The sequence below is a fragment of the Eupeodes corollae genome, chromosome 1, assembly GCF_945859685.1.
Source record: "Eupeodes corollae chromosome 1, idEupCoro1.1, whole genome shotgun sequence".
NCBI classification, from domain to species: Eukaryota; Metazoa; Arthropoda; class Insecta; order Diptera; family Syrphidae; genus Eupeodes; species Eupeodes corollae.
This window is the reverse complement of record NC_079147.1, coordinates 71,046,606-71,070,681: the sequence shown is the minus strand read 5'-3', so window position 1 is coordinate 71,070,681 and position 24,076 is coordinate 71,046,606. Positions and strand designations below refer to the sequence as shown.

At 33.0% G+C, this 24,076-nt stretch overlaps 1 protein-coding gene across 2 annotated transcripts in view; it reads left to right on the top strand.

Moving 5' to 3' along the window:
• LOC129954189 (uridine phosphorylase 1) overlaps positions 1 to 24,076 on the top strand; it is a 105,667-nt gene that overhangs the window by 79,641 nt on the left and 1,950 nt on the right. For both annotated transcript variants that reach the window (XM_056067933.1, XM_056067932.1), the window contains 5 exons: positions 276 to 399; positions 17,581 to 17,718; positions 17,835 to 18,044; positions 18,109 to 18,247; positions 18,318 to 18,511. In XM_056067933.1, coding sequence (XP_055923908.1) covers positions 276 to 399; positions 17,581 to 17,718; positions 17,835 to 18,044; positions 18,109 to 18,247; positions 18,318 to 18,511 — 805 coding nt within the window. The remainder of the gene's footprint in view (positions 1 to 275; positions 400 to 17,580; positions 17,719 to 17,834; positions 18,045 to 18,108; positions 18,248 to 18,317; positions 18,512 to 24,076) is intronic.

Genomic DNA, 24,076 nt, shown 5'->3' with positions numbered 1-24,076 from the left:
AGTAACTGATTTTAAATCTTTAGTATTGTAAATATCTTTAAATTTGTTTAAGTTTGAAGATTTTTGAAGTGAAGTTGAAAAGATGAAGAGTTACGTTTCAACGTGGCTTTACGTGTTGAGAAATGTACTTACATTTTTAGAAATCAGACTTATTATTTAGTTTAAATGCTGAAAAGAAGGAAGGAGATTGAAAAATCACCAACTGATAATATTTTAATAAATATACTTATATAAATAAAATTCTAAAATTGTTTTTGTTTTTTTTTTTCTTACAGATATTCCGATGGATGTGTGAAATTGAGAAATTCAAATATTGAACTTATGGATCAGGATATTTTGTATCATTTGGCTTTGGGAAGTGAAAGTCATGATCTCTATGAAATGTTCCATGATGTTAAGGTTAGTAAAACAAATCTAATTGAAATACATACACAAAATGTCGAATATCTATTTTAAACATTTAAAAATATAATTGATACTTAGAAACTGTATGTTGTTCAATCACGGTTAAGGATTATGGAAAAAATTGAACCTAACTATTTTTGATTTGTGAAACCTTCCACTTTATATTTCAATGCAAAAAAAAATACGCTATTGATGCTAGCAATCAATTTAGCTTTACATTTCTTTTCATCCTTTTTGAAGTTTGCGATAGGGAATTCTAGAGAAATGGAATCATAAAATTTCTGATAGCAAAACAGAGAAATTTCATAAAAAGTACTCATATAGTTTTTAGTATGATATTTAAATAGATAGGAATGAATACATGAATAGTCAAGTGTTTGAGCAGTTGTCACTTAAAAAATAGTGAAAACTACGTATTTTGACAATGTTGTTGAACTGTCAGAATAGATCTTGCATCAGCTGATGCTTTGAAAGTTTCATGTAAAATTAACAATGCTTACTACACTTGTGCTTTTATACATAGACTTAACTTTGTTGAAACAACTCTTATTCTGGAAGAATTTTCACGCCTATTCAATTTTGAAAGAGGATCTAATTTAATGCTTTTCGATGATTTTCATATCGATATTTTGTGCGGGACCTTTTTTCTTTGTTCTCTTCTATAACAAACATTTTTGAAAAAGTTATAAAAACAAGAATTCTGAACTATCTCAAATATATAATTTTTTTTCAGCGATTCCCAATTTGTTTCTAGGGAGGCCATGTCAACTGAAGATGCTCTTTTAGTATTGAGTTCTAGTATTTACAAGGGGTAAGATGGCCAAACATTCTTTGCTGGACTCTTCGTCGACATTACTTAGGATTTTGATATGGAAGACCGCTATATCCTTTTAGATAAGTTGTATCTTGTTGGTTCTCATGGCTTTATGTTTTGTTGGCTTGCTTCTTACCACAAGGATAGGTCTGAGAAAGTCGATATAAATGGTCATTTAAGTGATTTTGTCTCTATTAATAAAGGTGTTCCCCAAGGTTCAGTCCTTGGTCCTTCGCTTTTTCTTATTTTCATCAATTCCTTCTTCTCAAAATTTAACAGCTTTTGCTGATAATCTAGGAATTTTTTATAATTCTTTCAGCGCTCTCAATTTAAATGCTGATATTAATCACGATACCCGTTTTTTGAATATCTGGTTAATACCTCGCAAGCTGGTTATCAGTAATAAAACTATACTTATGTTGTTTAACCTGCGTAATAAGTACTTTCCTGACATAGGTTTTTGCTTTCAAACTTGGAGTTGCAGCTAATTAGTTTTTTACTATAATTGTAATTGTAACAGTAGCAACACTTATAGTAATTTAAAATATAACATAAGTTGCGGCTAAGGTTGTTTGAGTCAATTATTGACCAAAATTTGAATTGGTTAGAACACATTTCATATTAAAACAGCATTCTCGTATTTTTCTTCACCACTTGTTACTTTTTAGAAAATATTTGAATAATATAGCTCTAAAATAGGTCTGCTGTGCAACTTTTAATTCTAGACTTGTACTTGGTATTACTTGTTCGGGTGGCACTATACGTATACGTCTTATATCCACTAGTAGTTGGACAACTCTGTGTTTCTCAATAAAAGTATTCCAATAGTTTGCTAAAAATTCTTGAAAGAAAGCTTTTGGGAGTATTCAATATAAATTTCACAAATTTTAATTGAATTTTTCAATATTACGGACATTGAACGACACCACTTGAGACTAAGTTTTGACACCTGATTTAAATTTAAAGTTGTTTAGAATAAGGTCTTATAGAATCAAACTGTTGGTTTTCCATACCCTATGGGCAAAACAACACTAACGAACTGATTCCAGCGGATATTTTTGCAAGAAACACAGAATACTGTACTCCTGTCTTGAATATGATTATTTCAAAGTCAATTTTGTTGCTAAAAAAGGTAGGGAAGATGGTGGTTGGGTGGGAAATCTTCTATGAGTTTTCAAATGATGATAAAAGTTGTTCTGCAGTATTTTATTCCTAAAGTTTTGTTCAGCTCGCAAAACAGTGTTATTTCGAGTTGTCGTCCCAAATCAGTGGTTATTTGTATTGATATTCCATATCGCGATATCCAACCATGGAGTAGGTTTTGGACTACTGTCTCTGCCCTGATATCTTCCATAGGTGTATCGATCTATGATCGTTTATAGATACCTATAACCGTATGATGTAGGCAAAGGGCCAACTATGTCCTTGTCCATGTTGATATGGGTAAAACGCAGGGATGCCAAACTGAATGGGGCGATTTTTGTCGACTGATTTTTTATTTCTGGCATTGTATGCAGTTTTTTTTACGAATTTTGTGCAATCTGCTCTCATCTTGGGCCAAACGAATCGCTCTTGAACAAGTTTAATTGTAGCTCTATGCCAGGTTGAGAAAGGCTGTGTAGGTTTCAGAGAACTTTTTTTCTGCTGCTTTCGAGGACAAACTGTCGGATCTTTGGAGTAGATGTGTCAAAAAAAAATTTTATATTTTGTTGATCCTGGAAATGATAGAAGCTTAAAACGTAATGAAGTTGAGTTACCTTCTCCAAGTAAGGACTTCAGTTTGGCATTGTTAATCTGTTTTGTCGTAATCACTTCTAAATCGATTGGATGAGAAAGATAAACTGCGTTTATCCTCGATAAGAAATCCACTACTTGGTTTTGATTCCAGGAACATGCAAAATTGATGTTGTGAACTGGCTGACAAAGTCAAATTGCCGAATACTTCTTGGTGATGCCTTACTCAGGTTTTGCTGGAACGCATAGGTTTTGCTGGTCGGTGTAGATTGAGAATGATCTTCCTTCCAATAGGTGTCGAAAATGATTCACGCCCTCGCACATATCCAAGAGCTAACGGTCGTATGTGCTCCGTGTCTTCTGGGATGCAGTGTTTTTTTACGAAAAAAATTCTAGTGATTGGGAAATGTTGTTCGTTACTTGGTTTACCGCACTATCCGATGCATCAGTAAATAGATAAACTTACACTTTTCAAAGGCGATCTCGCTGACTGGTGTCCACTTGATTGTTTTGTTATCATTCTTCTTATTACCTTGAACGAGTTTAAAAAGAGGAATTTGACTAACAATGGCATTGGGAATAAATTTCCTGTAAAACTGATCATGGCCAGAAATTTGTTTAAATCTTTGGCGACAGTAGGTTTTTTAAATTCTACAATATTTCGAACCTTCTCTGGTAAGAGTTTGATGCCATGCTGAATTTCTCATGCAATAAGGCATAAACAGGTATTCTATGAGACTAAACGGTGTCGTGATGGCGGTCTTATTGTCTGTCACTGGCATGGTTGGTCACATCCCTTAAATTGTGCACAAGATACCATGTATGAATATTTCTCATTGTCTGTCATTTTAGAAGAGGAACTTATCCAACCCCTCATATTTGGGTTCCAGGTCATAGGGAAACTGTGATTCAATTCCTGTGTAAATGTCCTGCCCTGGCCAGTTTTAGAATGTTAAGCTTCAAAAGTGCATTCCTTTACGATCATGACATGATTTCCTTTCTGAATACGATTAAATGATAAAATGATAGTATCGCTAATTTTGTCAATATAAATCCGTCATAATATTATCTTTTTATTTTTCAAGACAAGGTCCAACGAACTTATGGTACCAAAACGGCGCTTTCCAACAAAGGCTCCTTGTAACTGGCATCTTTAAAATGAAGCCTCCATATCCATAACTTTTAAGTTCCTATAAGTTCATATACTACTCTATAGTAATTATTCTTTTTCCAATTCCACAAAACTTTGAGTTGTAAGTTGTTTTTTGGCAGCTGGCCAATCAAATAGCAGAAACTTGCCTTGCCCTTAAGTCGTTTTTATGTCGTCTGAACCTGACCAAAATAACAAAAGATTTTGCTGAATTTTTTCATTGACAGCAACTTTAACATAATGACGTACACGTATACGAAGACATAATATGTATGTCTGGCTGTTATGAATTTATTATTAATTATGTCTGACGTACAACGAAACTACGTAAAAGTTAATTTGTTCTGAGCTGATAACACTGCAACATGCGTTCCAAGACAAACAACCAAAACATAACTTTGTTTTTTTTTTTCCAAATAAATTGTTTATTATTAATAATTGCGCTACTCATCAATAATTATCTCTAAACATTATTATCTATCTCATAATTGAATGTGCTAAATACGTTGTTTAATAACAAACCTTATCACTTTTTGTCGAACTTGAATTGATTATCGAGCAGAGAAAAACATTTGATTTTGAGTTTGCATAATGAGATAACGGATTGTTTGTTTTCTTGCAATTTTTAATAAAACAAAATAAATTACTTATAGTTCAAGCTATTTTTAATAAACCAAACCAAAATCAACTTCAACAACTACTTTTTTTCAAAACCAACACACATTTAGCTATCGTACTACTTTATTTCATTAACTACTCAATTATCTTACATATATAAAATTGTTGAATATATTAATAACAATTTTATTCTAATAACTTGAATACTTCTAACGATTATCAAATACCTAATTATTCAAACTACGTATTGTATTATTATTATTGACTTTCTGACTCAATTTTATATGTGAATTTGAAGTTCAAGTTGACACATTTTGTCGATTTTGCCGGCTGTCATTTAAGTTGGCAGTTTATAATTAATTATTATTATAAATAGATGTTTGATGACAAAACCATCTACGGTTAAATCGAGCATTTCCAGTTTTTGTTATAAACAATAATATTCTTTTAACCTTGAAGTTAACTTCTTTCTCCTCTCTTTTTGTAGATTTGTTATAAAATATTTCCATAAAATACATATTAGCATAAAATTCATTTAAAATGTCAAAGTGTTTAAGGGAGGCGTTTAACAAAATGTTGAATCCACTTTGCATTATTCAACAAAATTTTAAATGAAAAAATGTAAAACAACTTATCTTAACCGTCAAGGCTTGGGTTGTTGGTTGGGTGGCCTGTCAGAAGTGTTGGATTAAAACAACAACAAATCGTTTTAGATTAGATCCCTTTATGTCAAACCAAAACAAAGAGTTAGCAAAATAAAAAAGCCAACAAGGACAGGAATTTCTTTTACATTTATTTGTAAACTGTGTGTATTTAAGGTAGAAAAAAAGGGACACAACAAATAAATTAAGTTAAAGTGTGATGTTTCTACTGTGCAGAATATTAAATGAAAATTATTCATTCAAATGGAAAAGTTAACTTTGCGAAGCATTTAGTTGAGATTTTATGGTTTCAATGAACTGGATGGATGTGAATGGATGGTTTGAGTATGTATTTACATATTTTAAGATAAATATTGATGAAGAACTTTCGTTCTGCGAAATCAACTCGAAAACAACTGAGCAAGCATTTTTGTTTTTATTTTCTTTAACTTTTGACGAAATTTATAGGGAACTCAATTTACCGGAAAATAAATTATTTTTATTTACCAATAGTTATTCTTGGGGGTGATCCAAGTGTGATTTATGATAGAAGGGTAATTTATTTAACTTTTTTAATGTTGACTATTAAATTTGATAACATTAATGAAACATTGTATTTATTGAGGTGAATATAAAGCTTCGGATCTGTGCTAAAAATATAAATTTGACGTTTTGTTACCATTAAATATTTATTGCATTTACACTGAAATGCAAAATGTTTAAAAAAGAAACCAAACCAATGCGTAACAGTTTTGTTTAGTAAACATCAAACTTTAAACTTGGATTGGAAAATAATTAAAATTGTTATCGAAAGCATCTAAATCGTGGAACTTTTATCCTTCTGGCTTAGTCTACGTCGCTTTACAGCCCGTACAGGTCGTCGGAACATCTTCTAATACACTCATTTTCTATACGGGACCGTAGATTCCTCGAAGAACTTTTCTCTCGCTTTTGTCATAGTTCATGCTTTTCCAACTTAAAGCAGGACGATGAGGGTCTTTTACAGCAACACTTTGGTCACTCGAGAGAGGGCTTTGCTACTCAAATTCTTTCTTGACAAAGAACCATAAAGTAGAAAGAGTAATTGATCTCAGTCCTGATGTTGTTTTCTGTGTTCATGGCGGAGCCTAGGTAGACAAAGTCCTTAACTACCTCAAAGTTACGTTTGTCGATAATGACGTTTTGACCGAGACGTCAGTGTTGTATGTCTTGTACTATGTTTGGTCCAGATTAACCGTTAAAACCATTTTTTCCTAAATACTCACAAAAGCCTTGACATCACGCTGAATTCTACCAAGTATGTCAATGTCATCAGAATATCCTAATAATTGGGTTCACTTTTCACTCACACTAGAGGCATTATAGTGTTGACGTGGGAGCTCTGCACTATTCGTTCAAGGACGATGTTAAAGAAATAGCAGGATAGAGTATCACATAGTCTAAAACCTTTTTTGACATTGAAAGGTTCGTAAAGTTGTTTCCAATCTTTATGCAACAGGGCGAATTCTCCATGGTCATTCTGCACAAACGGACGAGCGTGGACCTTTCAGGTTGTTGACGGCGGGCTTTAGATGTTAACATATTACGACAGAAAAGATTTTGTAAGCGATGTTAAGTAGACTGATGCCTCTGAAATTCCATTCAGGCGTCCCTTATTCCGATTATATTTTACGGATAAGTTGGATCTTACTCCCAACGGAATTATCTCCAGAAGCTTTTAAAGAGTTTGGCATTCAAGCCATCTGCTACAGCGGCTTTGTTAGACTTCAGCTTAGATAAAGCAATGTTTACTTCGACCAATTCTGGAAGACGGTGTATTGTTGGCTTTCGTGATCTATATTTAATGGATCATCCTGCCTTACAGAGGAATTCAGTTGGTTGTCGCCGTTATACAGTCTGCGGATACATTCCTTCCATATCTCAGTATTGACTGCTCTTGATCTTTCTAGTCGGTGTTCCACTCTCCTCTTCAGCTTCAACGAATTAAGCTCTCGTCCTTCTATGCAGCGCCGCTTTGCGTGCCTGTTGTTTGGCTACATTTGCCTACCGACATTCCTTATCAAACCAAAGCAATGGTTTTTTGTAAATGTTACCAAGAATCGAAGCCTGTAAAGAAGATCAGGGGAAATCGAAGTAGAACCGCAGTCTATGTTGAGAATATGGAAAGACCACTTCTCCAAATTATATAACGGTAATGACGAACCGAATTCCGCTGTAAGGGAGATAGAACCACTCAACCTAGGCTACGCAGATCAACAATTCCACCTGCCCTACCTCGACGAAGTGAAGATATCGATATCTAAATTAAGTCAAACAAAGCTGCTGGAGCTGTCGACATCGCTGCCGAACTATTCAAAGCAGCAGGCGATGACTTGGTAAGGAGCATGCACTGCTCAACAACCTGATTGGTCCTTATCAGTGTGGCTTCAGACAAGGAAAGTCCACTATCGACCAAATATTCACACTACGGAAGATGTTGGAAAAAACCCAGGAACTTGTAATCGATACCAACAATTTCTTTATCTTTTTAAAGTCGCGTATGACAGCATCCATAGGGAAGAGCTCTACAGAGCAATGTCTAGTTTTGGCATCCCTGTCAAACTTATCCGTGTGTGCAGAAAGACGATGCAGAATTCACGCTGCTCTTCTTAGGTCGGAAAAGATCTCACCGATGCATTTGATGTCAAAAAAGGTTTTAGACATGGCGATGCACTGTCATGCGACTTCTTCCATGTCGTTCCGAAAAGAATTGTGCAAATTCAACAGTCAGTAATAGAGGCACAATATTCCAAAGGTCCATCCAATTACTCATATACTCAGATAATATTGAAATAATTGGAAGATCAAATCGTGATGTCAGTGGAGCGTTTTTGAGCATTGCGACAGAAGCGCAGACGATGGATTTAGTGGTCAATGAGGGCAAGACCAAGTATACTCTGTCAATAAAAAAAAGGGGTTACTCGGTCGAAGAAGGATTTGGCGATCTCTTGCATTGTAGCCGTTCGACGTTGTATCTTCTCCCAGCATCTCCCTGTGTTGTCTGGAAACCTGAAGTACTACCTTGACTACAACGAGGAAGTGGTCCGAGTCGAAGTTCGGACATCCATAATGTTGAAAGCGTGTCTAGCGTCAATAGCAATATTGTTAATCTGGGTGACGGTAGATTGATATAGAGAACTTCAAATTCCTTTGTGGATGTTGAGGTGTAAAAACCGCTATCTCCAGCCATTTCAAAAACTTTCCAATGGAGTTGGAACCCAATCTCCAGTTGAGGTTCTAGGCACCTGATGTGAGAATATAGCAGTTAGTAGATACAGACGTGGGTTTTGGGGAAAAAATACTTGTGGACGCTTGTGTCCTTTTGAATCCACATGTCTACATTTACTGTCATATTTTGACAAGTTAATAAGAAAAATTATCTAAGAGAATAATTATTTTAAATTATTTGAATTGAGAAGAGGAAGAGAAACTGACATTTGGTAAAAAATAAGGTGCCGTGAAATAAAGCCAAGTAAACTTTCAAAAAGTGAAATGAGGCCAATATTCAGCTGTTGGTTCCGTCGCTCTTCAATGAAGTGAAATAATTTGAGAAATATAATCAACTTGCACTCACTATTTGATTTGGAGTAGGTGCGAAGTTGTGTTGAGGCAAGATAAACCTACTGTTGAAAGTGAAATAAAATGAATTTGGCTCTATTTTATCTTGTTTAATTGTAATAAAAGTAATCTCGAATTTTATTAATAAATGTCCTTGATTTATAAACGTTGTTTTGTTGTAAGTATTTGCCGGTTGTATTATGTATGAAATGTAGTTTGACAGATATCGGGTGTGTTCATAAACGCAAAAAATCTGCTCTAGTACAATCGCATTTCTTTTTGAATTTGTGAACGCACTCACAATGCAGAATATCTGCAATAAATAAAAATGACAACTAGTCCAATCTGCATTTAAACACAGTTAATAAACGTCGGAGAAAAATGGCTGCCAACCAATTTGTGTTGAACTTGAAATTTTCATTTTCTTATCCAGAAAGAAAAGAGAATTATAAATCCCTCTCTTTCTTCTTTTTGCAGCCAATAAAATATGACTAGAAAATCTGACCGAAGCAGACTTTAGTTGGACGTTTATGAACGGTAGGTACTGCAGTTCTGCTAGGTTAGTTCGATTGAAAATCTGACTTTATGAACGTAGATAATTCAGTTCTTAGTTAATTTGATGTTTATGAACTCATCCATCTCTATAAGAAGATCTGTTTCCTTAAAATTTCTAAGATTTATCGATCCAAATCTATGTACGTAATTCATCAATATGAATCATCTCCAAACAATATATAAAGATGAACAAATATAATAAACTTCTATTTAAGTAAAATAGACCAACTTTTCCAATTATACAAAAATAAAGTAAAAAGAAAAATAAACAAAATAAAAATAAGAACAAAAAGCACTGAACTGTAAAGAAGGACAATAATTCTTATTATTGTTATCATCTTGCATGATATTTCTTATTTTCAATTTAAAATCAATGAAATCAACATTTTTTCGTCCTTTAAAGTGAAAGGGAAAAATAAAAATATGTATTATTGTAATGGAATAAAGCTATTTGTATCTGTCAAACCATTGAAGATTTATATATTCACCACTGCCAGAGCTCAAATCCATTAGAAGTGGAAATTTTTGTTCGATCCTTTATTTTGCTTTGCTGAAATGAAAAAGAGTTGAAGTAGTTGAAGTGGTCGCAGCAGCAGCTGACAAGAAGGAGTCATCTATTATAAATGTTTAATTGCTTCTTTCAGTCAGTTGAATTTTATATTTTATTCTTGAAGAGGCGGTTGGTGGATGGATGGTGCCAGTCTGCTTGGTACTTACAATATTCATCAATTCTTAATGTCAAAATCTAAAACTAGAATACAAAACTTTTTTCATTCACATCAATATTCCGATAATATTTCCACAGATTTGACTGCCATTTAAGTTCAATTACAAGAAAGCACTTAAAATATATTAATTATAGCAAAGTTTTTGATGACTCAATCATGTTCTTTGCTATAAACGGAATGGTCCTTTTCAGAATCAAAAGATGATTGTTATGCTATTGTTGGTGGTGATGGTGGACAATATAAAGCATCATCATTTATAAATAAAAACGTTATCCATTCAAAACACCAGCCACCTGTCACTTACCCTCAGGGGGATATGTTTTATAAAAGTTCGTCGCCTACGAGTATGAATCAATCATATCCTTAAGGAATGTCATAAGGACTCTTATACCCTTCTTATAGGTGTATATATGAAAATTTATTATGGTTATCACTTTATCCAGCAGAATAAATGTACATGAGATAGAACTTTGAACATCGTGTTTTTATAATATGAGGGTTTGGAAGTTTAAGGACAAAAGTGATACATCTAAAAATACAACCATATATGTTCTAGAAAAAGTTGAGTTTTGAATATCAAACGAGGAGATTAATCGGGGACAAAGGAAAAGTTTTGTTTTTAAACTTTATCATACAAAATTTAAAAAAAAGTTGATAAATTTAATTGAGTTAGTTTATGTCTTTTTTTGTATATCGATTTTACCATCAGAACATGGTTTCTATTCATAAAAGTTTTGTTTTATTTATCGATGTTTATCACACACATAGACCTTTTTTTTAAAACAAAATAAGAACCTTTAACGATTTTTAAGATTAGGTTTGAAAACAAAATGTATTCGAATACTTTAAAAATGTTCTTAATTTTTAAAGGAACTTATAGGAAAGTCAATTTTTTGCGATTTGCCTTGAGGCACATTTCGTAGTTTTGCAATACAGTTAATAATTGGCCATCTAAATCTTGTGAGTTAACACTTTAATGTGGAGTCAGGTACCTTCTAATAATTTTAGCACTCCGTGTTAGAGGTTCTTAATACAAGATTTTAGCTTTTTTTTGGATATCTAATCGTTTATGTTTTGTTTATAATTATGATAAACTGTTCAGATGTTAAATGAAGGCAGTACTATTAAGTTTGATTTTGCAGAACTATTTCTTAGACAAATCGACACTAGAAACGAATATAACAGAAATAAGAACGACAATTTATAGCCGTCTTTTGTCTACTCGTCTACTCTATCAATAGTATAGTAGGATCTTACACGAATAATAGAAACAATATCCGCAGTATCAATACTACCGATAAAAGTTAAGGTAGAATTTTACTACGGATGGGTTCTTGACATTTAAACGAGTCTCGAATGGATCTTATTTGATTTCATTCTAAAATGTTGGTGCGATTGATATTGCATTCGGATCTCGATGGCAGTGATCGTTAAGTGTGCATTTGGAACCATGTTTTCAATTGGCGAAAAAAAATCAATCTGTTTCTGTTGATATTATTTAGTTTTGTTAAAGAAAATGGACTAACTTAGGTTATTTTGCAAGAATAGAAAAGTTAATTAAGTTTTGCTATGTTTCCACTAAAGGTTAATGTCAGTTTAGATTATATAAATATTTGTAGTGTTTTCACTGAACTAGAAGATTTAAGAATGATTTTCTTCGCAAATTTTTAATCGACTCCGATCTCCGACCGAAGTCAAACTCCATTGAGTTACATAAGGAAATAAGACGATCTTCAAGTTCGCTTCAATACCACATGTTAATGTAGTAGTCAACAAACAACCCCCCTTCTAGAATTTTTTATTTTATGTCAAAATTGCAATTATTAAATGAACTATTTTCATAGAATCTCAATTTCCAGATGTTTTCTTATCATTTCTTCTTGAAAATTGTAAATTTTATTAGTTCTAGTTAGTTTTTTTGCTGAAGTTAATCTTAACTTTTGATTTTTAGAAAACTTTTTTCTATTTGTGTGTTTTTTAAATTATTATTCTCACATATATTTTTCAGTTGTACTTATTTTTAAATACAAAAAATATGGTTACTGCCGATGCGTTTTATTGGGAATTTTTTACTATACTATTTATAGAATGCCAAAAAACACGGGTAATGTAGATTCCGAAAAAGAAAATTAAAAACTTCAAGAATGATGCCAAGAAAGTGATGTGTCGTCCCCGATCTAGCAGACAAATAACTTTTAAACAACGTTTTAAAGGTGACAATCAAGTTGCAAATCAGACTTTAAAATTGATCTATCGCGTAATGTTTCTGAGAAACAACTTCTTTACATGCGAAATAGCATTATATTAGACTTTTTGAGGCTATGTAAGTATGTTGAATTAGTTTATTGGTCAATAAAATTCGTATTGATTTTCCAAACCTTCAATACTTTACTTTAATTTCGGTTTTGGTGTGGAACTTCAACGGCAGCGTATGATAAGCTCATTAAATTCTGATCTTGACAGCATTGTCTAATGGGGAATCAAAACCCGTGTAGAATTTAATGCTTCAAAAAATAAATTTTTCACCCCTTCTGATCTGGCGGTAATTTACAAAGCCTTCATCCGTTCAAAACTTGAATATAACTCGCATATTTGGGCAGGATCCCCTAAAACAAGTTTGAGCCTTTTAAATAGGATACAAAAAAGGGCTTTAAAAATGATAGGCGATAGAACTATAACCGAAACATTTACATCTCTCAAACACCGGCGCATTGTTCATGCCCTTCGTCGTTTTACAGATACTTTTACAAACAATGTTCTCTCGAATAAGTGAGTTGGATTCCCCCCCCCAAACAATTCAGCCGTAATACTCGCACCTCCAGGAGTGTTCATCAGTTTACCCTCGAGCTCAATTTCAGTTGTACTGTTATGTATAGAGATTCTTAATTTAACCGCTCATCGAGAATGTGGAATGCTTTACCCAACTATGTTTTCCCCTACCATTTCAATATTTAAAATTTTAAGACCAATGTGAACCGGTATTTCCTTTTTCATCCTTCCCTATTTTCCTAACACTCACACTGTGTTTAACGTTAGACGTGTTAAGGGTATTAATATACCCTTGAGTGCCAGTACTTTATAAAAAAAGGGGCTGGGATCCCATCCCGTCTGTCGATTTGTCTTGTTAAAAATTTGCAGCTTTTCGTGTTGTGTTAAAAAAGTTGTCAGTTGAATTATTCTTAAAAATTTCAAAATTACCAACAATATTTTTCATATAAGGAAATCTAGTTTTAGTTTAGTTTAGTTTAGTTTATTCAATTTATCGATATGCTATACACATTAAGATATAATATCTTATTAAAAAGTGATAGCTTTATAATGTATCCATGAGTAAGAAAAAAGCTAACATTAGTTGTAATATAAAAGCAAGATCAAAATAATTAAAACAATAATTAAAATTAAGTTAAAAGGCAAAACTGAGTAGTTTACAAATTAATGACGCTATAGAAATTAGGTTAACTGCAAAGTTTAAATTGTTTGATCTATTTGAAGTAGGATATTGTAATCTGTAATAAAGGTTATGTGGTTGATGCGTCTGTTTAATACTGAAGAGAAGAAGAAGTGTTCGATATTGTAGAAAATACTTAAACTGCATGTTTAAGTATTTCCAAATTGTTGGAAAAATACCGGTTGTTAGTACTGTATTAAACAAATGTGTAATATAAGTCAAAAGAAGTGATAGTAAAGCTCTAATAAAAACAGGGTGTGAACCATCAATTCCAACTGTATTGGATTTAACTAGCATAAAGCTTTCAACCACTTCAGTACAATCAATCCTAGAGAACTCAAAAGCAGATTGGGAGGCTAAAGAATTACCTTCTTTAAATGCTTCATACAGATCCAGTGAAGATGTAGAGGGCAACGTTAAAAATTGTTTATTCAACTTTTTGATGTCAATGCCATGACACTTAGAACTTTTTTGCTTACCAATACCGATATCACGTAGATTGTTCCACAGTTTTCGAATATTAATGGATAAATTAAGACGATTTTTGAAAACTTTTGATTTTTCAGTGCGTATCTTACAAACGACTTGGTTTCGAAGTAGCTGGTATGATCTGTGAAGATCTTCTAACCTATATCTTTTCCAACGAAGGTATGCTTGATTTCTACGGTACATGAGAGAGGAAATTTCTGGAGTAAACCATGGTTGAGACCGATGTGTTAAAAATTTTTGTTTAAGGGGAACATACGTGTTAAATAGATACTCAATGCTAGTTTGAAAAAATTCTACTTGATCGTTGGGAGAAAGCATAGAGTAAAGTCTATCCTAATCAATCATCGAAACATTTCGCTCAAGAGCAGAATAATTTACATTTTTAAAATCTCGATACTCGAAAATTGTTGGGGGTCGAATTAAATTGAAATTAAAAGTGAGGAATATCAGATCATGTTTTGAGAAGGCAGGAGCAACAAGTTGGTCATAGAACAGAACATCATTCATGTAACTAACAAAAATAACATCAAGTAGTGAACTTGAACTACTAGTAAAATGAGTTGGCTTATGTTCATTTACCGGTGATAAATTAAACGATAACATTGTGTCAACTAACGTGCTTTCTACTAACAGATTACTATTAATATCCCCACATAAAACAATTTTAGTTGACATCACAGCAATTTCCTCCATAAGAGATACGAGAGGTGAAAGATCAACGAATCTATTGGGTCTGTAAACTGTACCAATCAATAGCTTATCTTCCCCACATATCATGTCTACAAAGATATACTCTATTGGACTACCGGGCTAGATGCACAATTAATACCACAAGTAATGCCATCTCAAACATAAATTGCAACTCCACCTTCTCTATCACCTCGATCAGCCCTAAAAAGTCTAGAACCATATAAATGAAACATGGTGCTGGGAAAGTTAATGGGATACCAAGTTTCAGAAACACATATAGCATCAACTCCAGAACCTTCAAACGCATATCTACACTCGTCAATTTTTGTTCGTAAGCTTTGACCATTAATATGGCAAACTTGAAAACCCATACGTTGACTGCAAAGCACCCTAATCATTGAACGCAAAACCAAATCATAGCCAGCACCAGAGGAATTCATACTTAAAATTGAAAATAGTATTTATGATATTATGATAAATTACGTAGGTAATTAAAAAGAGTTTTACCAATAATTTACTTAAAGAGAAAAAAAAATAGAGAAAAGAAAAGAGCAAAAACAAAGATCAAAGAATGTAGATATGTATGTATGTAATTAAATTAAAAATTAATTAAGAAAAAAAAAATTATATACGTAAAAAGGAAAAAAATAAAAATAAAGTAGTACTACTCAGTTCAAGAAAATAAATGAATTAAAGTGAAATAAAAAAAAGAAAAACTTAAGCAAATAATGTTTACAAAATTATTATGTATTTACAACAGCAGTCATGGCAACCCTGGGCAAGTCTTCATTTTTGTCAATAAGAACCGCAGCATCATCTGGTTGACGTTTAATGTATACTAGTCCCCTCCTTGTAAACACTGATGATAGTTTATTTTGTTTTAGATTTTTAGTCGAAAACAAATTTTTACTAATTTTAGTAGCATTTCTTAACTTCGATTTTTCTCAAAATCTTACCAGATTTTAAAAACTTTATTTTCCGTAACACAAAATTGTTTTGAAGAAAAATCCATTTGGTATTCGTAAAATTGTCGAGGTGACAATTTTTATTCAGTTTTTTTTCAATTTATAAAAAAACGGTTAGTTGGATTTTTTTTCTCAGAAAATATACTTGTTTGGTAAGGCGTCACAATATATTATATAAAATTTAATTAAAGTCTCTAGCGTTTTTGGTAAGATATTTATGGTTAACCAAAATGTTCACCTTATTTTAAACTGCTATGGTAAGAAAAAGAAAAGAAATGTCAACATTTTCAATTTGAAAAATCGGACCCATTACAATAACTTCCTATGGGAAGTTGAAAAGAGGCTGAAATGCAACCCACATTGATAACTTCCCATTCCGTCTGTCGATTTGTGTGTGATAAATAATTTCAAGTAAATATCTTTCTAAGTTCTCTTAATACTTGAGTCAAAAACCTTTTTCTATCAGTTTTTTTTTGGTTGTTTTTGTAGGTTTTCGTACTTTTTATTAAAGCTGTTGAATTTTTTTAAGATATTAATTAAAAATATCCAACAATATTTTGCATATGATGAAATAGTTTGGTTTCAAAATACATTTTTATTAAGGAGATTTTTAGTGGGAAACCATTTTTAACTAATTTTAGTAGTATTTCCTTAAATGTTTTATTTCCTATATTTTTAATTTTTAAAAAGATATATAAGTCGAAAATCAATTTTTTCCAACTAATGTTTTTTTGTAAAAAATCTTTAATTCGATTTTTCTCGAAATTTTACCAGATGTCAAAAATAGGAAATACTTACAATTATATCCTCTAATAAAAAAATAAATTATGTGGCGCAACAGTCCGTAAAGAACCAGGGCCTAGTGACAATTGACATTAAAATTGAAAACAAGCCATTTAATTAATGCGCTCGAAAAAGTACTAACAAAGTTTTTGAGAACTGCTTAGTTACTCAAGTACGTGATATGCATAGAATACAAATACGCACTTACGAAGTGCAATTACCAGAATATAGAACTTATACTTGAGGGAATAAATCAAGACTCAAGACTTATAGATATTTTGTCTCCCTGATAGATTTGTCCACAAAAACACCACACCAACTGTCACTGAGACTTGTGTTTATGAGCTAATTGTATTTATGTTCAAAAATAAATTGTTCTTTTGCGCATTTCCTGAAAATTAAAAAATTTATCAAGTTTTTTTATAAATAATTCGTTGGTGCTAAATGGTATTTTAAATATATTTGTCCAACATTAAAGTTTAATTAAAAATAAACATTAGAATTGTTTGATCAATTACTCGTATAAATTATTGATGTGCATTTAATTAGCAATTGACCACATTCCGCACATTTTCAATAATTTTCTTTTATCCTCAAAACCATTTCAAGCTATCACCATCGTCCGCTAGGGGCCAGAGAGTCGGTACTTTCCTCATATTGCATTAATAAATATTATTAACCGGGACAAAAAGTCATCCAATGAGTCCTCCCTTTTGCAACGAGAATAAATCAGTGCAAATAACCGACCTAGATAAATGTGTACACATTATCGGTTCTCAGAATTCTCCAGCTTCAGCCCGAGCGCTATGAATGCATGATTGAGTTTTCTATAATTATATTTATTTTGAATTATCCAAGCTCGAAGCTAACGCCTGCAACTTTATATCGCACATTGCATCGACATAATATAAAACACAAATGGCTGATTGAGATCTAAAAAGTGTTTTATTTTTATTTTCACAGTTCGTTTGCATGGGAGGCACCCCCAGGAGGATGGAACAGTTTGCTCATTTCATCATGAAGGAAATTGATTACACACTGCCAGTTGGTACCCAGTTGCAGGACATCAGTGAGTTCTCCTACAGATACTCGATGTACAAAGTGAGTAATGAACCTTGCAACTTAATTGGTTTCTAATTTAGATGTTGCAAGTTTTGTTGAGAGGAATATAAAGAAGATGAATGAGTCTAATGTAATGTTATAAATCCTTTATGTAGGTTGGCCCAGTGTTGGCTGTTAGTCATGGAATGGGCACACCATCAGTTAGCATCCTGATGCATGAATTGATCAAGTTGATGTACCATGCCAAGTGCCAGGATCCAATATTTATTCGGATTGGTACATGTGGTGGCGTTGGAGTTGAAGGTGGGACTGTTGTTATAACCGAAGACGCCCTTGATGGACAGTTAAGGAATAGTCAGGAGTTTGTAAGTTTTGTTAAGAATTTATATCAACGATATAAGAATTTTTAATGTTATTGTCTCATCCTAGTGCATCCTTGGAAAAGTTGTTCACCGTCCAGCCAAACTAGATAGAAAGGTTGCCCGTGAGCTAAAAGCTTTAGCTAGTGCCGATGACCCTTATGATACTGTGATTGGCAAGACTTTGTGTACAAATGATTTTTATGAAGGTAAGTAAAAAATATTCCATTCAAAAAGGATATTCTTTTAAAAACATTTGTGGTGGTTTTTATTTTCTAGGTCAAGGAAGATTAGATGGAGCATTTTGTGATTATACTGAAAGTGATAAGCTAGAGTATTTACAAACTCTACGCTCAAACGGTGTGGTGAATATTGAAATGGAGAGTACAGTATTTGCAGCATTGACATTCCATGCGGGGATTAAGGCAGCTGTTGTGTGTGTTGCTCTGCTGAATCGATTAAATGGCGACCAGGTATGTTGCAACATAATTTTTATGAAAAAGTTTTAACAAGTTCACAGCAGTAAAATAGAATTATTATTTGATACTTTAGAACCACACTTTTCCAGCTCGGGTATACAGTTTTCGAACACCTGGTACTCGTTAATTTTCAAGTACACAAGTACCAAGCTGCAAAGCACTTAAATAGTTTTTGAGAAGAACTTTCAAAGGCTCAAACAGTATTTCTTATAAATTTCATACATAGATAAAATAAAATTGGCATTGAAATTGTAACAAACTTAATTCAATAGGTCTGAAAGTTGTTCCAGTAAATTCCCTTAAGTACAGATTATCAATTTCTCGAAAATTTAATTTCTTCCTCATTCCACAAAAATAAATCTTACATCTCAATCTTTATTAAGGATGAAACCAGCCAAATAAATGTGTGCTGATATTTTTTCTGACTGACTTTACCCACCTGAACATTGTAACTGCTTATTTCTCATTTCAAAAATCACTAGATTAGTTAAGATATTGCTCCCAACAGAACCATTTTACAACTGTCAACAGGCCCAACAATTTTTTTAGTATCTTGAAGTGATTGCAAGCTTGATTCTTTCGGGATTACAAAATTTCACCTAAAAGAGGGTAAAAGCATAAGGCTTGCAGAAAACACATTGTTATCAGTTTTAAAGAAGTACCTTAGGAAAATCCAAGATCTTTTAACGCCAGCAAATGAAATGATGAAAAAGCTATCAAAATGTGTTCTTCGTTAACGACAATCTTTATTTTAAATTCTCTTCGGAAACCTTTTTTTCTTAGGAAGCTAGCCACCAGTTCGTTTCTGTAGTTCTTTTGACGCTCCCTGTCTAAGACATGCCCGAACAGATTCTCATTATCTTGGTTTCAAAGGTTTTAGGCTGATTCATGGCCGTTTTGGAGATGGTATACCAAATGAGAAACATGTAACCAATGATTGTTCTCAACAGCTGCTTGTACATTAATATATTGGTCTGTTGACTTAGTTCCTCTTCTTCACCAATGGATGTCACGATGGAAGGCCTAGCTTGCTTTCTTTAGAACTTTTAAGGTATGCGACTTAAACCTTAGCAGCTCGTGGAAATAAATTTCCAGGTACTGGACGGTCCTCTTGGTCGACAGTGACGATCCGGCTGGAAGTTTAAGTTTAAAGTTTCCGCATTTTGACGTTATTTGGGATCCTCTACGGACTACAGTTGACGATCTTCTGATGTAAATAAGTTCCGACTTTTTAGTATTGATTTTAATAACCAACTTATGGTAAAAACAAAGAGTCGACGGAAGTGTGCTTTTATTTTCTTACCGGCTATCAGTGGTGACATTGAGGAGCAGTAGGTAAAAAATTATCGGCATACAAAAGATTATAGGAGTTAACGGGGTTATGATCGACGGAAGTCAGAATACTACATAGGAACGGTCCGAGCTTCGATCCTTGAGGAACTCCAGCCATGATATTCTTCAATGACTATGAGCATTTCTCTAGATTTATAAAAATAATTGTTATTAGTACAATTTATGAAGTTTCAACACCACATCGCCTCAGCTTTTGCATGCTAGGAATATTGCTGTTTTGTCGGTAGAATTTTTTGATTTTCTTGAGTATAAGTTCCTCCAAAAACTAACTCATATTGCTAAGGACAGATACGAGTCTGTAGTCGGAGATGTTATGTCAATCTATTTTCTTGGGAATTGCTACGATCTTAGCAGTTTTCCATTTTCGGAGAAAGTAGTTATTATTAACGATGATATCAGAAATACAAACACTCCTTGCCCATCCAGTCCTGTTGAATTTTTGGCCTTGCAGTTGTTTAATATTTTCAATACTTCCTGAATACATTTCTCTCCGGATTGGGAGCCGGAGTTTGTTGCATAGAATCTTCCACTTTGTCAAAGAAAATTGAATTAGAAGTTGGATTGAGGTTAAAGTTAGCAGTGGTTGGCAAAGGCTTCCACTTTGTCATCTCGGTGTTGTTGCTTATCATAATTTCCGGTATTGGTTTATTTTTCCTCATAAAACAGTTTCCTTGAAAGCGTCTGGTTCAGTTTTGATTCGTTGTTCGAAGCTATGAGAAAGTGTCATGCCTGCACTGTAGATACTATTGTCGTAAAAGATCTTGACATATACAAAGTGGCTGGTCAAGAATCTAACTATTGTTTATTAAGATATTTTGTCAATTTATATTTTACTTCGTAAGTATATTTTGTATCTATTCTACATTTCAAGAAAACAGCAATTGTCCAGCCTCTACCAAAAAAAAAAATCAAAGCACTGGTAAAATATCGTCTCAAGTAATAACCGAAAACTTCTTAATAACTGACGTACGTCCTCATATTTCACCGAACGGTATAGAATAAGTCCTAACATAGATTTTAAGAAAGTAAGTTCACTGTCATTACTTTTGGTATTTCAAAAGTGTTCTGCATTAAACACTCTTCCCGGTAATGTGTATGTGTGTGGTTTTGTTGGATTAGATATTACCTTTTGGACTCTTCTACAGGTATACTACTGGATAGCTTCAAGTCTAATAACGGCAAAATAAATGTTGGGGTGCCTAAACTCTTTTGCATTTTGTTGATGATCTGTTTCGATGACCATACAGAACCGTCAGCTTTTCACTCTTGTTTTCAGATACAAAGCCATACTTAGATAAGTTAATTAAATTCTGAACTTGACAGCATTGTTAATTGTTGGATAAGAAGTCATGTAGCTTTTTTCTCAGCCTCTAATATTCAGAGGTAATACCTAAGATAATTGTAGAGAGCATCTTCCATTTCTGGGTTGGTGCTTCAGTAAATCTCTAGGATAGTACAAAATAATACTCGGTGCCAATAACATCTTTGATCTATTTACGTTGCTCCAACACCATCATAATGTCTTCTGTCGCACTATGCCAGTAGCATTCCTCTTATTTCCACGTTCATCAACGTCCATGTACGCTAGACCCCAACTTTGGTCTAAAGAGCCCTACACACGATCAATGTTATTTGCCAATTTTACTTGAACGAGTATCAACTAACATACATTGTTCGTAGATCGACAATGTTACTTACAATACCCGTGTTTTTCGGCATTCTTCAAATAGTATAGTAGAAAATTCCCAAGAAATCCTATCGGCAATAGCCAGATTTTTGTATTTAAAAATTGATACAACTGAAAGGAGTCCTGTCAGAATAATAATAAAAAAAACACAAATAGAAGAAAGTTTTGTGAAAATTAAAAGTTAAAATTAACTTCAGCAAAAAAAAGAACTCAAGCTAATAAAATGGACAACTTTCAAAAAGAAATGGTAATAAAGCATCTGGACATTGAGAAAGTTCATTTAACAATTGCAGCTTTGACATAAAATAAAAACTTCAAGAAGAGGATTTGTTCGTAGGCTGCTACATCAACATGTGGTGATCAAGAGGGCTTTAAGCTCGCTTCAATTCTTTATATACCTGAATCGAGTTGAAATGAACTTGATTCTGACCGGGGATCAGAGTCAATTAAAAAGTACTGCCAAACTTAATCATTTTTAAATCCTTTTGTGCGGTGGAAACATTAAAAATCTTAACTGAGATAAACCTTTGGTGGAAACATAGCGAAACTTAATTATCTTTTCTATTGCTTTCTCTTGCAAAATAAGCCCAATTAGTCTATTTTCATTAACAAAACTAAATAATATCAACAGTAACAGATTAATTTTTCCCCCCAATGGAAAACACATAATTCCAAATGCACAACTACTCAACGAACACAGCCATGAAGATACAAATGCAATATCAATCGTACCAATATTTGAGAACGAAATCACATAAGATCCATTCGAGACTCATCTGTAGTAAGATTCTGCTTTAACTTTTATCGGTAGTATTCATACTGCTGATTTTGTAATTGGTATAAAATCCTGCTATACTATTGATAGATTTTGCAACAAAACACGGGTAATGTAAATTGACAGATTGATAAGAATCAATTTACTTTTCAGTTTCTTCAACTTTTAATTTGTTAAGTTTGGTAGCTAATTTTCATCCATGATACTTTACAGAAAAAGGCGTGATTAATACTTAGATATAATAATTGATCGTGAGTAGGGCTTTGAAACCTTGACCACCTATTTTACTACCAAATAAGGAAATTTTATTTATTTATTTGTTTAATCTACGAGCTGCAGGCTCAACAGATGCAAAAAAGAATAAATGCATGGGCCATGCTATGTCAATATGACTGAGTATTTCGTTGAACTTCTTAATTGACCTTGGAACTGGTTCATTCATTCCAAAATGTGTCTATGCTAAGGTTGAAAAAGAAGGTATCTTTCTCTTAATGGTCTAATCGGGGTATAAATACAAATAAACGATAGAAGGTAAGGACACTTTATTTGGTAACATAAAATATCTCGCACAAATATTATATCATGAACTATTCATTCACTATTCGCTGTTTGAGAGATTTCAGACCCAGAAGATTACGTCGAGCTGGATAAAAATTCCAGCGCATTTTACAAAACCAATATTTTGTGAAACGATTCTGAAGTTTCTCAATTCTATCCCAAAATGTTTGTTGGATAGGATTCCATATGACATCAGCATACTCAAGTAATGATCTAACTAATGAGTTATTTAGAGATGTAAGCGTATAAGGATTCGAAAAGTCAGTTTAGTTTCTTTTAATAAAATCAATCATAGAGTTCGCCTTAGCGACAACAGAATTCATGTGCGGACCAAATGTAAACTTGGAATCAAAGGATACACCCAAATCTTTTACTGTAGCAGTTCTCTGAAGAGGGATACGATCAAGAGAATACGCAAACTCATAAGTTGAAAGTTTCCTAGAGATAGCGAAGCATTTCTTGACACTAAGTTTGAGACAGTTAGTCAAGCACCAGTTTGATGAATAATTGAGGTCTATTTGGAGATTGAAGCAATCGTAAATGGAATTCATTTTTAAAAATAATTTAAGACCATCAGCATACATGAGACATTGGCTGAATTTTATTTTTTGCAAAAATATCATCGATAAAGATTATAAATAAAAGTGGGCCAAGATGACTGCCCTGGGGAACGCTTGAGGTACATTTAATAGATCTCGAGGTTTAGTTTTGTTAAGTTTTACTTTTTGTACCCTATCAGTTAAAAAAGATGAAATCCACTAAAGGAGATTAGTGTGAATCCCAAAGTTATGAAGCTTGCGAAGCAGTATGTTGTGGCATACAGAATCAAATGCCTTAGCATACAGAACTAGAGCATTTTTTTAAGACAAGAGCAGAAATGCCATCGAAACCAGGAATGTGATTGGGTTTAAGATTCTGAAGACCATTTAATACTTCAGATAAGTGTAACGACACTCTATGTTTCTGTGTCAACATTCCAGAATTCAAAACCAATTTGCACCGACACTTTCTTTTTCCCCTATCATTGCTCTAATATTGTTTATTTGGCATGAAAGAGGAACCAAAAACCCCTTATTATTAAAATATCAAGTATGCTTTCATTTTTTAAAATTTTAACTCAATTTTTATTATTAGTTCTTGTATTTGATTAAGTTATTATCCCTCAAACAATTTTTTTTAATTTATC